Source organism: Cygnus atratus, chromosome 4 (genome assembly GCF_013377495.2).
Source record: "Cygnus atratus isolate AKBS03 ecotype Queensland, Australia chromosome 4, CAtr_DNAZoo_HiC_assembly, whole genome shotgun sequence".
In the NCBI taxonomy this organism is placed as follows: domain Eukaryota; kingdom Metazoa; phylum Chordata; class Aves; order Anseriformes; family Anatidae; genus Cygnus; species Cygnus atratus.
Genome location: NC_066365.1, coordinates 46,703,996 through 46,720,934, shown reverse-complemented (window position 1 = coordinate 46,720,934; position 16,939 = coordinate 46,703,996). Strand labels below are relative to the sequence as shown.

At 40.5% G+C, this 16,939-nt stretch overlaps 1 protein-coding gene and 1 long non-coding RNA gene across 2 annotated transcripts in view; one reads left to right on the top strand and one right to left on the bottom strand.

Moving 5' to 3' along the window:
- Window positions 1-16,939, bottom strand: part of ANTXR2 (ANTXR cell adhesion molecule 2) — a 111,938-nt gene that overhangs the window by 42,568 nt on the left and 52,431 nt on the right. The window contains exons 12-16 of the mRNA XM_035548555.1: window positions 14,583-14,678; window positions 9,265-9,306; window positions 8,108-8,203; window positions 4,391-4,558; window positions 2,999-3,079 (exon numbers count right to left, since the gene is read on the bottom strand). Coding sequence (XP_035404448.1) covers window positions 2,999-3,079; window positions 4,391-4,558; window positions 8,108-8,203; window positions 9,265-9,306; window positions 14,583-14,678 — 483 coding nt within the window. The remainder of the gene's footprint in view (window positions 1-2,998; window positions 3,080-4,390; window positions 4,559-8,107; window positions 8,204-9,264; window positions 9,307-14,582; window positions 14,679-16,939) is intronic.
- LOC118249017 (uncharacterized) lies at window positions 6,506-16,546 on the top strand. The gene is made up of 3 exons (XR_004778931.2): window positions 6,506-6,628; window positions 13,358-13,485; window positions 16,275-16,546. It is a non-coding gene; the product is annotated as an uncharacterized LOC118249017 (long non-coding RNA).

Sequence of the window (16,939 nt, the reverse complement as noted above, 5' to 3'; positions counted from 1 at the left end):
TGTGCAAAGCAACAAGGTCATATTAAGCATTTGAGAAACCCTTATGATAACCTTTAAGTGCTAAACTACAACTCGGAAAATAAACAGAAGAATGTATGTAAAAGAACAGGCCCCTAACAGTCACATTGGAAACCTGTGCCAAGTTTCCTTCTCCTGCAGAAACAAACTCTGTGGAAGAGGTGTTTCAGTATGGAAATGATGGCAGACACTCCTGCGCAATGCTCCAGTAACAGCACACGCCTTCATCTCTTTCCCATCTGAACATAACACTGTGGGCTGAAGGTTGCCGTATCCTCAGCTAAAACCTTTGGACAGTTAACTGGTTTATCATTATCAAACTACCCTAAAACTACTGTGGCTCATTCTCCTTTGCCTCTTAAATTAAAAAAAAAAAAAGTATAAATAAGAGTAGGAACACAGGGTAATGAATCATTTATAAATTATCTTGTTAGTGCAGAAAACAAAACACTGCTTTGAAAACAAAACAGTCTCCTGCCACGGACTCTGCTATGTTTGATGGGAGCCCTTCAAAAGAGTTCATGGCTTAACGGGGGCTGTTTATGTGGGGACGTCGATCTGTACCTGCTGTCCCCTGTCACTCCCTGGAAACTTGGCGGCAGATGTTGCAGCGTTAAGTTGTCTCTGAAGTGGCTCTCTGTCCTCATCTCCCCACCACAACAGAGTCAAACTATATTAGATCTCTTTATTTGTGCCCGAGGCATGTTTGGGAGTGCAGCTGTGTCCACCCCCAATCTACCTTTACTGTTTCAGCCCCCAGGCGGCAAATCTGAGACCAAAACTGTTCTGCCACTCTTAACTACGTCTGCTGACAATCCAGCAGCCTCGCTGCAGGCTGCTGAGGACCTGCGCCTCCACTCTAAACAGATGTCGGCAACAACCTGCTAGCTCACACCTGTACAAGCTTCCCTAACCTCACGGATTGCTGGCTGAAAAATTTATGACTCCAAGGACTTCCAGCCACAATCAAAGCTTCCTGACTCAACTGCGTGCAGCCCTCAAACTGGGCCACCCTCGGCATTATCTGGCATCATGGAAGAGGTGGCAGAGGGGAGAGAGAAGGAAGAAAAAGCTCTCTCCGCTTTGATACTTCATGCCTAAATTTCAATTACTTGATCAAGGACTTGAATTCAGCAGTGAATTCTTCTACAAATGGGAACTACTAAATTCCTAAGCAGTAAAAGAAAGAAAACAAAACAAAATATCTATGTGGCTGCTGTTTCCCATAATAATGCTTCTGAACTATGTGCATGCATGTATCTTGCAGTGCACATGCGTGACTGCTCATCTGTTTACTGACAAACCTACCCAGGGTACGGCATGGGACCTGTACCTAGCAAATTATAAACAAGGAAAAAGATGTATTTTTTTCTCCCAAAATAAAAAATACTGAGTCAGATGCAGAATGCATTCCTATGGTACCACAGGTCACACCTGTGGTACACCTGAATCATTATTCTAGCCTTTATTCATTAACAGAAATTCTATTCCCTTTTTCAGTAAGGTTACTGAAGATAGTGAGGTACCTCTCAGTTTTTCTAAACCAAGATGTTGGTCATTGTCTTCCAGTCAAGTCCAGAGAAGATGAATGCTTGATTTCTCACTGGTTCCAAAATGCTTTCCCTGGTAGGCACAATTTTCAGCACCTACCTGTCTTTATGGTCAGAAATCCTCAGAAGGGAGCTTGACAGACAATTTTTAGCCTGTTCAGGTACCTGGCAAGTTCAGGCATCAGTGTTTCTATTTACATTGAATTGACTTTTTAAAGTACTGTAAAGTACTGTGTATTTTCCATGAAGAATTAATTACTATTGTTAATTCTTGTGTTTAACATACGTCGTAACATACATGCAAACAATAAATAATACGCAAACAACTAGAATGATAATACTAGTATTTGACAACCATGCAAAGACTATGCTTCCTGTCTCCAGCCCTGCATTTTGTCATTCTGCTTCTTCCATTACATGTACATACATCTCACCTTTTCTTACTTTAGAACAGTACCAAAATTCATCCCTATCATCATGAAGATAACTTAAATAGTGATTACCTCTCGTTCTTTCAAAGGTAACTCGCTCACTTGAACTTCTCTAATTCTTATGTCATTTTTATGATGTTTGTCGCAAAAATAGAGATTCTCACACACTGCTGCTTTGTAGTACTTGAAAATCTTATCTGTCATACCCATCTGGTTTTGGGGCCAGTTTGTTGAGAAAAAGTTGCCATCTCACTTAGAGGAAATGCTTAGCTCCTAAGTCCCTTCAGATGTGTCACACACAGGAGTGGTGAATGGTTCCAGAAGATTTGAAATACCTTCATGATAAATCAGTTCCCGAGGTAAATGCCAAGATTTAAAGTAATACTTTTCTTAAGGAGCAATAATCAGAAAAAAATACAGTCTAGCTTTACTGTAAAAATTCCAAATAATAGCTATTTCCTTTACTTTGCAGTCCTAGCAGTCTTTGTAGTGGGGGCCACTTTTTCATGAGTCGTGAGTGTACGGACAGAAAGGATTATCTGAGAAACAAGTTTTGCCCGTGAATGTTGCTTCTGGCATGCAAGTGCAAAGCATCATGAATCCATTTGCACAGAATTTATTGGGGGTCACTAAATATGATGTGGTTTTAGTACTCTGACTGCCAAACTCTGTTCTTCCAAGCAGCTAAATATTAGAAAGTATTATGCATCTGTTAGAGAGAGGTTGGACCACACAAAGGCTGTGTTATGTTTTTGTTTTCCAGCTGAACATGCATAAAATACAGAATTCCTAATAATACTTTCAGGACATCCATGTTTCCACAACAGTTCTTGCCTGGTCTGATACATTCTTCAATGCATGTTTTTTCCCAGTGCATTATTTTTCCTGTTCTGTCATTCTTTTGACTGCACAGAATTACCGGTGTTCAGCAGCCGCGAAACCCTGGCTGTAACATACCCCTTTTTTGCCTGCCCTGCAATACACTCGCATAGCACAAACCTCGTCTCCTTGTTGTGGTCGCATCAAAGAGACTCTGTCATACTGTCTTCGTAACAGCGCCCACAGTGCATCAAGTCGACCCTGTGGCAACAGAGCAACAGGACTTTATGATAAAATCAGTCAACTGAAAGCACACCACACATGCTGAAGTTCTGTCCAAGGAGAAATTCACCAGCAGAACTAAACACCCGTTCCTTAGAGCCAGGTATGCCAAGTATCAATTTAGGCTGCTGCTCACGCCAGATAGCTGTGGTGCTGATCTTTCCCATCAGTGAGTACAAAGAAAGTACTTTACCTCCGCTGAGAGCAGAGAGACCATGACCTGCCTCACATTTATTTCTGAGTGATCTAGAAGTAACCTGTTTGTCAGTACTTCAGGCTGATTTGCCACATGTCCATCTAGGATTTCTCCCACATAAATCTATTTGTTGTTACAGCATGTATACAGGAAGTTCATGGTTCTCAGGGAAGCCTTGGACCTGCTAGGCATATGGCTGATCAGTGCTGTGTTGCAAGTCCAACATGTACTGAATGCAGCAGGTTCACTGTGAGCGCTCAGACTGTGCAGAACATGCAGAACAGCTCTGATGCTTGTCAGGAAGCACCCCACTCACACGGATGGGCTGCAGAGTTTGTGTGTGTGTGCAGAGAATGTGTTCAGGCCTTTCTGCAATTCAGAAAGTACTTACTAGGAGTTACGAAGATGGACTGGCTTTATTCTTACCCCAGCTAAACTTTTGTATTCTCTGTTCTTACATATTTAAAGAAAGGTAGTTATGGAGCCATCTTCAGTTTTTAAGAAGAGCTTATTACAGGTTTGCAGGTGACTCATGCAATCTACAGAGGAAAATGTCTGTATTTTGTACCATTTATTCTTCCATTTATTTCAGTCAAAACTTTTTGCATTGTATTGTTTTATATAATTTTTTGCTTCTCTTGATTAGTAATGGGCAAACTAAATATAATAATATAAATGCTATTTATATAATTTTTTATACAATAAATATATAATGAATATAATTATATAATAGTAAGTTTGCAAACATTGCAGACGTAGTAATCAGCTATGGACTGTGCAGCCTTGATTAGGTATACACTGAGATAGACCACATGTCAGTAAAGCTCCCATGTATTTTAATACTCTTACTGTACGGTATGTCCCTTTGTGTGGAAGCATAACAGAATGTGGTAATTAATGATGAAATATTGATGGAGGGATAAAAACTGCTCCTGCTATTCATCCTGAGTAGGTGTTCATATTGAGAACAGTACATTATATTTGGTCGGGAATACTTGGAAAAAATGTACAGTTTAGCATGCGTAAGACTGGTAAGGCACGCAAAATCCAGCTTTAGTACAAAACTGTATTGTACCGAAGATGAAAAGGATTACCTTAATTGGCGTATACCACTTCTCCTGAATGACTGGTGAGGTAGGCTTTGGTTTAGGTGGCTTAGGATGAAAAGGTTCTTCTGGTTCTTCTGGGAGTTTCACCACAGCATTTTTTGCCTTTTCTAATCTAGCCCCTTCTTCAGTGGATCCTTTATCTCCCCAGCGAACCTAAGTAAAGCCAGAGTTAAGATGTAAATGCACCATAGGCAAAAGACAAGAAAACTGTGGCAAATTAGTGCTTAATAAGTAAATGTGTAACATGTAACAGTGTATATTCTATCACTGCCTCAGGAGCATGAAGTATATACAAATAGTTCAAACGGAATGGAAACCTGCATTATTGTTCATGGTGAGATGAGCAGGTATTTCCACTTTAAGGAAAGGCTGGAATTACTAGGCCGTAAGGAGAAAGTACAGAAAAAAAACACCACACTTTCCTCCAAGAGAGATGGTATGTTTTGCTATGGTAATCTTATTTCTTACTGTAATTGGAAACATGGAGCAGCAATTTGAGCAAGTATGTTTGCTGTATCCTACAAACAAACAAGCCTAGACAAGACTCTTACTTTCTCATCCAAAAAGAGCATCTAAAAGATACAGCTGGAGTTTAAAAGTTCTTGGTAAAAGTGGCCCCAATTATTTGCAGTGCAAGACTTTCTATATCCTGCCATCTGCTACAATCTAGCATGTAAGAAGGACCTGATAAACCTACAGGCAGGAAATTAAGTTCTGACACTACATCTTGGGTAACTGTGACATGCTGGTGAGTCATGAAACAGTTTCTGGAAAACAGCTAACCATTCTTGCAGGACTCCACAAACATACTTGTTTTTTTCAGGGACCTCCTGACGGAAGATGCCAGACATGAAAAGAGAAGAATCAAAATAAGAAAAATTGGAGAACAGTGACCTTCCACTTTGGGGAAAGAATTAAGAGCATCACTGCACAGTGCTTGGTAGGTATAGGTCAGTTCTATCTTGCTACCTGCCAATTTGAGCACTTGGAAAGTAGGCAGAAAAACAGTAGGATGCAACAATTCTCCCAGTGCAAAGGGACACAGAATTGTTTTGCTCACCAGGAAAAAGACATACCCCTAGTCTTCCCTCTGCTACCCGGACAGAGGAATAAGACTGTTCTGGGTCTGGTAGGGACTCTATAATGTGCTGGGATAACTATGTCATGAGATGGGAAAAGAAAGCAGCCTGATTTCTTCATCCTCCTCACCTCCATATGCAGAACATGCTGATACAGAGAGTGAGGAAAATATATAGGCAAGTCGTAGTCTATGCCTTCTTTCAGACAAATGAAATACCCTTGTAGAAAATCATGTCGTTTAATCACCAAGTGTCTGTTACCACTGTAATCTCAATGTAGAGAATGAGAGCACCAAAGTACAACAGAGCTTGATTTGGTCTGTAATGCTACATTTCACCTTTGTAAAAGGCCATCGTTTCTTAGAGGGATTGTTTTGAACCTTTCTGTTATTTTGAACTTTACCATTTGGCTCACTTAGTGATTTCTTTTTTTCACTGGGGAATCCTGTCTCTGCAATATTAGATTGGGCTTTCATGTCCAAGTAGACCCTGCTGAATCATTAAAATGCATCTGTATCTTTCACTGTGATCAATGGTACTTTTACAGTGTTTTTTATGAGGTTGTTAAAATGTATTTTAAACACTGTTAAAACCATTTAGAGATAGATGGTAGATGCCTTACTGATAGAATGACCTTCTCCTACAGACTGAAGTGGCTTCACCAAGAAGAAACCAGAATTTGTGGACACTGACAATACAACTTTACTATGAAAACTTACTGTCTGTAATGGGTAGGGTCCCGAAATGACATCATAAAACTCGAAAGCAATGCCAAAAGACAAATCTAGGAAGAGTGAGCCACACTGGCTAACTTGTTCTGGACTGTCACAGAAGGGTGAAAGTAGTGGGGAAGGAAGGACTGAAAGTAACTGCCCTGAAAGAGAATTTAGTAAGGTAAGTTGGACAGGACCAGTAAGTGGAAGTTTGTTTCATTCTCTGCTTTTCTCTCTCTAAGGAAATTGCCAGAAAAATCAAGCTGTCAGAAGAATGGCAGAAGAACAGAACACATAGAAGATAGAAGCAATTAAAATTAGACAACTGAATGACCACACGAACTGAAAACACTGAAGAAAATGGAATGACTAGACCAGCAAGTTTTTCATTGGCCACAGCACAGAAACCACTATCCATGTTCAATTGTCAGGTAAGGAATGACGTCCCTTAGACTTGCATACCTTCATCATGATGTAAGACTGTTTTTGTTTGCTATCCTGTTTCCACACTTACTTTACTCTGATTCACCAAATGAGTAACGTTCTCTTTAGCCAGTGAAAGGTATGAGGTCAGATACCTCTCTGTCCAAACAGCTGGGAATAGGTAATTAAGCCAGCTTTCCCCTCAGCCCCACTGTAACAGATTCTGCAGGACAGAGTTAAAGCTTGAATCATATTCAAGTGCTGAGGCATGTAAGATGAGTTGCCCAACCCCCAAAATTGCTGACTACTCTCAGGTTCTAGAAAAGGACAGAGAGACAGCTCCAAGGAATGAAGTGCCTTTTAAGAATTTGTGTTGTCAGCAATTTCAGTTGGTTTACATCTTTAACCCTTTGTTCTGCACAAAATTCCTAGTACAAATAAAAATGTTTTCTAGCCTAATTATTACTTTCTCCTCTCTTTTTTGAAAAGAAAACACTGTATATTTGCCATCTGATAAACACACGTTTCTTTATGGTACTGATGCTATTTGTGTTCATTGGGTATCTATCAGGTTTCTGTTTCATTGGACAAGATCTTCTATACAAACTGTAATGATTTAAACCCTGAAACCCCTTCTGGAGGCACACCGTGGCACCTGTTAAAAATCCAGGCTTGCAATTCTTTATGTTGGGAAGCATTTTCTAGTTTGCATCTGAAAAGCACTATACAAAATGGTTTATTTTCCTAAAATCTAAGGCTCTTCTAAATTTGCAATTCTGAACTGCTGAAGGAATAACAGAGCTTTAAAGTTGCACGTTCTTCGGCTGCATTTCAAAAGAACGCAGGCAAAGATGGTTCTTAGGCCGATACATTAACCGTTTGATCAAGATATGTCTATATGGCCTAGGTGGGTATTTCAGACAGTGGAAGTTTCACAGATTAAACTTAAACACAGAAAACTGCTTTGCAAATTCCATAAAGGCTGACTTGACTATAAAATCTGACATAAGGACATGCCCATAAGGATGCACATTTTTCATTCTGTTTTAATTAACATGATGCTATCATGGCTCTTCAAGACAGGCACTGTTGTCGCTGAGAGTTCCTCTGGGATCAAGCTTCTCCTTAGCGTCACCATTGTCAACGCATTTGGCTGGCCCGCAGTTAGAGGACTTATGTTTCACTGTAATTTCTTCCAAAACATTCAGAAAAGGCTCTCACTCTACTTTTCATTAGTTTGATGGAAAAAGCATGTCTTCGGGCAGCTATTTAAAGTTCAGTCAAATGGAACTACTGAAAGCTGTTCTTTCATAAGCAAGGTCAAAATTATTCGATATGGTAAAAATTTTATAAGGCTTATGTCATTGGGAAAGAAGCAAACATTATACCATTGTATTTCCAGTACACTTTAAAAGTCTTTCTTTCGACCATTTGCAGCCTCAGAGATCTTGTGTTTTAGTGAATTGTCATCTCTATATGGCACAAACCTCCATCCTTTTAATTCCTCCAACTCCTCGTCCACCATAGTAGGAAGCATCCACTGTGGGCCACTTCTTGGTAGGCAAGGGTTCTTGTTCTTCTTCCTGTCAATAAATTCAAAGACATTTTCTTGAAAAGGATACTTCTTTATTTTATTGTCTTTTTAGTGTATTTCATTAGAGTTCACAGAGAAAAGGTTTTCCTATCTTAGGTGTGAAGGATCAGATTTTTAGGTTTCCCAAATGTTCACCGATTTCCAAACAAAATCTGATCACATTTGGAAATAATCTTAGGGTTTTGCATGGGAAAAGCACTGCTGGCATCCATTAGGAAAATCGAAATGGAGAATCCAGCTGTGTATTCTACTGGTCAGTATTCATTCATCCTGTCCTTTTCCTTTCCATTAATAAAAACAAGCAAAATACAAAGAAAAGGATTGGTGGTGTCTTCCTCTAACAGAAAATGTAATGCCTTCAAAGAGCCAGATTATCAGTCCTCCTCATTGGGATTCAGCAGGCAGCGTTCAGCAAATCTGCAGATAAAGGTTATGCAGCCAGTCACAGTTTCCTAAGTCAACCTTTGTCAAACTTGCTCTTGGCTCCCTCAGCTCAGTGAAGTACCTTATCATGGATTTAGCTGTCAGAAGACACTTGAATACGCTCAAACAATTGGCTAAATCAAGACGAAGAGGCAAAAACACTGAAGACATCAGGAGATCCTCTATTACATTATTGCCCTTAAGAGAGAAGTTCCCTTATAAGGATTCTTCAGTGTCTGAAATGCCAAAGCTGTGGGAAAACCCTGTTTAGAATCTTTAGACTGTCATATAAGAACTATTCAGTCTTTCTGCTTTCATTGCAGAATGAAAAAAAATAATGTTCAACTGTCTTGGAATAAAGCTCCTAAATATTTCTTTGGATATGTACCTAAGTGACTAAATTCACACCACTCTGAGATGACCAAGACAGAACAGAGATGTGGACTTTGGCCATCCTGCTCTCAGCCTAAGACTTCTCATGAGACAGTTCTTTCTTCTTGAGCAGCTGTTTACAAAGAGCTCTATTTCCTAAAAAATACAAAGGAGCCAGATGTGCAGAACACAGGAGAGCACTGAGGAATGGTACCATGCAACCAGCGTGATGAGCGGAGCACTTCTATACTGTACCTCTTTTGGAGCTGTTGGAGGTGGAGGGGGATCTTTGATGACCTAAAAAAAACAAACACAAAAGCATAAGGAATTGTGCTGGCAGCATCAAAAAGCCAACAGAAAATTTTAAGAGTGAACGGTTTCCATCTGAGTCCCCCACATCTGTTCATAGACTGGCAGCCTCTGCTGCCAAGTCCCTTGGGTATTGATTATCAAGGCCTTCTGGAAATTAACACCGTCCGTCTGATAGAAAATAAAATCAATTGACTGGCAGACACTCTTTGGGCAGACGTGTCTGCCACTTTGCTTCCTGACCGGATAGGACTCAGTCATTCTAAGTAATAGCCAGTGATGAAATCCTATGGAGTTAATTAGCAAGCCTGGGAGGAAAAGCAGCCCAAGGTCTATGTGAGGTCTTGCATAATGCTGGGCCAAGACGCCTGCTTCTTTCTGCCATGCCATGCTGCTGGATAATTTCTGGCCCAATGACAAGTGTGAAATGCCTTCTGGTAGCTCAGGCTTCACCTCTAGACGTCCAGATCATTTCCGCGGGTCTCACATTTCAGACTAATAATTTAAGTATGTCGCTCCTTGACTGTTCAGCATGGAGTGCCTGCAAGTGGGAGTTACACGTTTGCAAGGCTGCTTAAAGCTGTTACTGGATAAGGACCACTCATATGGTAATTCATTCACACCTATATTTAAACCTCTACCTACATTTTCTTACTGTTCTCTTTCTTGCATGCATACTGTAAATCTCAGGGAGTTCCCTGGTACTGAAAGGAAACCACCCAGCAGTAAAGGGAGGGGAAGAGGAAGACGGCAACCCTTTTAAATGTTAAAGGCAGAAAATGAAAGCACAGGCATTCTTCCACAAGAAAAGCAGGCTAATAAAGCTAAAAAGAAGCACTTGAGTGATATCAGGGCATTTTTTTGTTCTTGAATGTTGTATAGAAATGACTAAAAAATATCCCATGAATGTAAAGGTATTTATTTCTGCTGTGCCTTAGCCCAACCAAAATTGTCCACAATGACAACTATGTACCTCTCCTACTGCAGGATTAAGTACCTTAATTATAATATGTATTATTTTCTTTGCTCTGTGTAATTAATTATAGCACTTCCGTTAACCCTACCACAGCCTACAAGTATTCTGTCGTTGCACAGATGTGTAGCATCAGACATTAAAGAAACATCTTTTACTTGACCAGTAGTCAAGAGTTTTCCTTCTTGACTTACATGCAAGTCACAGTGCCACCAAGATAGTTACTGCCAAAACAAGCTGTGTATCTTTAGCACTGGATAAAGGAATTAGATCAACTCAGACAAGTAAGTTATGGTACTCTTGGAAACATTTTTCCATGGTACTTCACGTTTAAGATACTGAACTATTTATTATGCTCAGAGTACTTCCAGTGGATTGGGAATTCAATTTTGGATTTTAACCATACATGCCTTTGCTGTAGGATGTTACTAAAACATGCCAAGAAATTGTTTTTCTTTAAATATTTCTGAATATTTTTTCCTACCAGCCATCAGGAATTTTCAAAGTACTAACAGAAATCAACTATTTAGTTTGACAAACATTGCTGAAAGCCAGATTGCAATTACTGCATGAACTTTACAGAAACAACAACAGTGGGATCATGGGACAGATTCTGAGAGATCTGGGTGCTGAGCAAGATTTTCCAAGCCATGAAAACCTTCCATTCTCACTGAAAGCAATTAAAAGACTGTAAACAGTAAAATGATGCTCTCAATCTACTAATGTTCACAGTATCTTACTTATTTAATTCTCATTTTTCTTTCCCTTTTGCCTGTCTCTAACCATTACCTCGAAAACCCGTATTTTCCTGCCAAGACTGCTAGCTATACAGGACAGAAGGCCGAGCTAGGGTGCAGACTTACATCATTAAACAGTATGATCACTGCACTGTCTATAATTCTATGATTCTTAAGCCCTGCGATTTCTCCTGAGCAAAGACAGCTTTGTACAGCAAACTTCTAAACATGCTGAAGTTCATTTGGGCCCTGTGCCTATTGGTTTTAATGGAATCAAAATTTCTACCCCAAAGAATCAAGGAAAACTCTGTTTACCTCACAGGGCTTGAAAGTCACGAGTCAGTGACAGTTTTTGTTTGACTCCCTGAGCAAAGGAATCAATCCTATGGCAGCTGCTAAAATCCCTGAAGTTATAGGGTAAACCTGATCTGAAACTAACCAATACATTAATTAGCTGCTATTTCTAATAGCTTCAGAAAATGAAACTTGCTTTAAATGTGACAGTGGTGTGAGAAAATAATCTGCTTTGAGTAGCAGATACTCACCCTTGCTGACAGAAGTGGAATGTAAATGCCTGCATCCTTATGTTTCCACAGGCTCCTCACACACACACACTCTCTCATGCACACACAAAGAATATTCTCAGTCTTGCCTGCTATTTCAAGTGAAATCAGTAGAAAAACATTTTTAAAAAAAGAGAAATCCAAAGAATTAATGTGGTTTCAGCATAAACCAGTGCAAGTATAGCATAACACTGCAGATCCTGAGATCATCATACTGCTAAATTAACTTTCCCTGAACTTGATTCAGATCGTTGAAATACTGAAAACTCTGGATAATGCTGGTGTCTTATTAAACACATGTAAAGATGGATTACTTCCTAATTTTGTTTTGTTTTGTTTTATCATCATCATAGGCAAGGCTGCACCTCATTTATTTAGTTGCAAAGAATGAAGACTTGAGTTTGGAGGAAAGCCGATTTCTTTAAAAAAAAAGTTAGTTGCTTCAGGCAACAGTCCCTTTGATCTGCTCATTAACACTTTTCAAATGTTCGCGTGATGTGGGCATTAGGAAATGTCAGCACCAGAGCCTGAAGCCAGCTTGATGCGATCATATGTTCTGATATTGAGGGAAGAGTGAAAGAACTGTCAACAGTGAACTGCTTAAAAAAAAAAAAAAAAAAAAAAAACGCAGCGGGGCCGGGGGGAGGGAAAAAAGAGAAAGAAGAGAAAGGAGTGCCCCTACCCCAACACGGACTGAGTATCAAGGAACGCTGTGAAGACCGAGTCCTAGCAAGGATAAAGTGGAATTCCCAAACCATCTGAAGCTCACAACATTTCCTGTGGGCGACAGGGATCACACCCTTGTGTGGCTCAGAACACCCATTCTGTTCTGTCTGCAACACCTTTTGCTTCTCTCTTCCATTCGATTCTGCAGCCCATGACACAAGACTTGAAGGCTGCTGCTTTCAGCCTTGCTCCTGGGTTTTGTCCCATGAAATAGACACACCACTCTGCCAGGGAAGTGGGTTCAGAGAAAGGGCAGAGGACCTCCTGGCTGGCCCTAATATGGTGGCCCTCTTCTCAAACACCAAAGCCCAGAAGTACTTAGCCAGAAGTGATAATAGCATGTAATATGAGAACCTAAATGCAGAATAGAAGGAAAAGAATGGAACCACAGTGTAAGGAGGTGAGGAAACAGACGTCAAAACAACAAGAAATGGAGACTCGGTATTTGGTAATAGGTTCAGTGCAAAAGTATGTGGTTTTGGAACTCAGTGTTGTAGGAAATGATGACCTAAAATGACCGTTTATTTTTAAGGAAACAGATAATGTCTATGAGAGGTGGGAGGAAACAACAGCACTAAAATTTAATGGGCCCTGGTTTTATTTCTCCCATACAAGTTAGGCAGCTTCTTAATAACAGCTTATTAATCTAGAGCCGAAGGCTTCCCTAGCAGTAGTCAATTACAAACCAAACACCACATCCAGAAAAGATACTCTGGGTAAGTTACTATTCCTTAGAGTAAACATCAGGGAGTAACATACTTAAGCGTGCGATAAATCAGGATGAAGGGACATTTTCTTATTTCTTGGTGCAGCTCTTTGTGGAGATGCGCAAGTTATCTCCACCAAGGAGGTTAGCCCAGACAGAAGCCTGCATTAATATCACTGCGCACCCATGGGCACCCAAGGTACCATCTTTGCTCTGCAATTCGTTACACAGTGCCGCTATTCAGTTAATTTTAGTTACTGAGCTGCACGTTTGACTTTTTATATAGGACTTTGACATACAAATCCAGAAAGCATTGTACTGATTGTCATTACAGAATCATCACTTTGCTCTCAGGAATTCCTGCTCTCAAGGGACTGAGACACTGCAATCGCTATTTACTGTAACGAGAGGAAGATGCGTAGCGTGGGAAGATTTGCCATACGATGGGAACTGTGAATCAAGGTGAGCCAATTATTTTAAAATACTAAATGGGGAGCTTTCTTCTTAGTGATTTTAATTTTTCTGTTCCATGGGAAGGTTCATGATATATATCATTGTTGAGGGAAAACAACTAACAGACAGCGTTCCTAGATTTCTTATGGGACTCTGATGTGAAGAATGAGACAGAAGAAAATAATTTCATTAGAGGAGAGCTTGTAGGTCTCAGAAACCACAGACCATGAGGAAGGAAACAGGGGTTGAGGATTTCTTGTTCTAGAATAGCCTGGTGTCTAATAGACCATGACAAACAAAACTTTTCATTTTTTTGGCTTTAACATGGTCAGGAGAGAAGGTCTGTTCCTCTGCCACCATCCTTAACACAAGCCTGAGAGAAGACAAGGAATGCAGTAACAGCCTGGAAGCAGTCTCCACTTCTCAAGTCTTCAGTGCTGCTGTTGAAGTGGATGAATATTAAACTCCACCAATTTAAAAACGCTAGCGTTCGAGGAGATGGAAGGAGAGTTAGTGAAGCAGCATTGCTTATTGCTGCTAGAAGGATAAGAAGCGTTCATTATTCAGATGAAAAGATATGTAATGTGGGCAAGATGAAAATTTAATTTTTTTGCTAGGGATTATTAAGACAATAAGGGATTTCCAACTTGAGAGCCTATAATGGACTACAAATACCAATTTTAGTGATAGTACTTTTAAAATGGTCTTTGATTTCAGGATAACATCTGTGTACCATTATGGCCAAGAACTTTCAAATAAAAGAGAACCGTTTTTTTCAGAGATTTCACAGAAATACACCACATCTGCTTGCTCAGTAGAAAGCCAATGAGCAGCACATCAGCCTGCTGAAGCTGGTCCGTGCGTGCAAGTCTCTCAGAAAGCCAGAAGTACTGCTAAAGGTGCAGTGTACAGTGTTTAAACTGGTCTCTTCTTCAGTTTATTGCCTGTCACTAATGAAAGAAAACTGCCTCAACAGATGGCTTATGTCACATGTAACTCTCCTATTACTTAAGCTATTTCCTACGGTATCTGTATTTCCCAATACAGTTTAGGTTATGATTGCGAATCACAGGTCCATTGAGTTTTTTTTTGAAGTCTTTACTCACCACTTTGCAACAGAGGGGCCAGAACCACCACAGCAGGCCAAGCGCCACCAGAAGTAACAGCACAAGAACAGCAATAAGTGCTGCTACTCCACTAGACTGCAAAGAAAGCAGAAAGACAACATCAGTGGATGTTGCAAACAATTCCTCTCTGTTTTTCCCACTCGCCCCCGAACAGGCTCCAACTAGCTGATGCAACCTAACAAATCAACTTATTTATTTTTTATTTTCGACTTACTGTCTAATTTTCTCACCAACAGAGAAACTTATCACAAAGGATCAAGATAGGTATCTCAGTCAAAATCATATTTGGTGTAAGTTCAGTAACACCTTCCATTAGAGGCCTCAGTTCCACATGTTTTGGGTAGGCGGGTGGAATTTTAATGAATATTTACCGATAATCCATATATTCTAGTCAGGCTTTTATGCTTAGGATCCACGCATCTGGGCAAGTTAGTAATAAGCCAGACTATTCGTTCACACTGCACAGACTATAGCACACTAAATGCCTGTAGTAGTGGCATTTGAACCTGAAGCAACTGTCCTGAGAAATTGTCAATGACTTCTGTTGCTTCCAGCAATGTCACTTTTAATGAGGAAGTGAGCAGCCCATCTGCAGCACCTCAAACCCACATCCTGTAGGTGCTTTTCGTCTTACTCTTGGTAGCCTGTGCTTCTGTGCTGGTTTAGAACAACACTGAGAAACATGCCACAGTGACCTCATGAAAACAGAACTTACTCGAAATTCAGATGGAGGAAAAGGAAAGGAGAGACATCTAGGAATCACTAATGCTGGAGTTCGGCAAGCACAAGTGATTCTGCCGAAGCGAGCACAGTTGCAAGTGAAGCAGAGCTTTATCCACAGTATGTGTAGATGACCACGTATATACCAGGCAGTAAGGTTTACAAGAAACAGGTAAGACGCATGCCTCAGCACCTAGGTGCAACACATTTTTTGTTTGTTTTCTCTGCAGCAACGTGTGTTTGCTAGGGGAGACTGGAACTTGTAACTCATATACCAACTAGCCATCAGCTGCTCAGCCATCAGAATTAGTGGAAGAATTCTAGCAGTGACCCATTTCTTGCAGTTGCCCATCTGCTACTATGGAAACAGCAGTTCTCCTTGTATGGAGCTCTCTTTGCTGCAACATGCATGAAAGACAGAAAAAAAAAAGATGATCAGAAGTTCCACTGTTTTTTCTGTCAGTGCACATCTGTACTCATTCTGTTTGCTGTTAGTTAAAACTTCTGACCACAAGGAAGCAATATAAGCAGAGGGAACAGTTATTTTGCTTCACCCAGATCATTGGTATGATCTCCTTTGCAGCAATGCTTTATTTTTACCCATGTCAGCAAGCTTAGCAATCTTTAAAAGGGCATAGGGATAAACTTACTGTGTACTGGTTTCTCTGAAAGGACTAAAAAGGAAAAAGAGGAAATCCACTCTCCTTAGGTTATCATGCTGAAAGGCTGCTTCGTTGTGCTTTGGTGTAAGATTGAAATGCATCCAAATGACAAAGAGGCGCTTAAGCAGAGAAACACGGTTTGGGGAGCATGTGTTTCTTCAGCTCTCAATTTATTCAGGCTTTCTTCCTGAAACTTAAGGGCTGAACTGAGATAACTTTGACTTCTGTAGTTACCCAAGTGTTTAGTTCTAAAATGAATAGAAAAAAAATACTATTTTTTCTCTTTTAGGTTAATTACCTATGAGTGATGAAAATACTGTTGGAAAAATACATGCTGATGAGCAGAAGGCACTGTTCTGTATGCTTCTGCGCCTGACAGGAAAGCTGCATGGAAGTCACACTACTCAGCTTCAGTCTGCTCCCACTGATCCTACAAAGTGGAGCTGTGCTGGAACGGGACCCCAGGTGACTGTGTCACACCTGGCACTTAAGACATTATTATGTTTATAGCGAGCAGGTCTCTAATGGCGTGGAAGCCTCCCAGTATTTTGAAAGCCACAGCTGCACAGTGTGGTACAGTAATTTGTTGTAATCTATTTAGCAAAGCACGATTCGCAGGCTATATCACAACACAGGCACAGCACAGACAAGGAACACACAGACAGAGCGTGGATCTCAGGGCAGAGCCAGCTGAGGTAGCTTGGGGGAGGAGAATTCCAGGACTTTCCCTCTGCGTATACTTCTGCATATGGTCTAGATCAGCAGCTCCTGAAGCAGCTAGCAAAACAGATCAGCAGCAATGGAAGGAGAAACCCTGATTACAGAGCCCGTGTCAGAAAGCAAGGAGAAATCTCCAAGCCTACCGTGTAAGACATGGCTTTCAAGTATTATTTTTAAGTCTGGGGTGATAGGCACAGTAATACCTCACTTACATGGAATCCTGAAATAAAGATG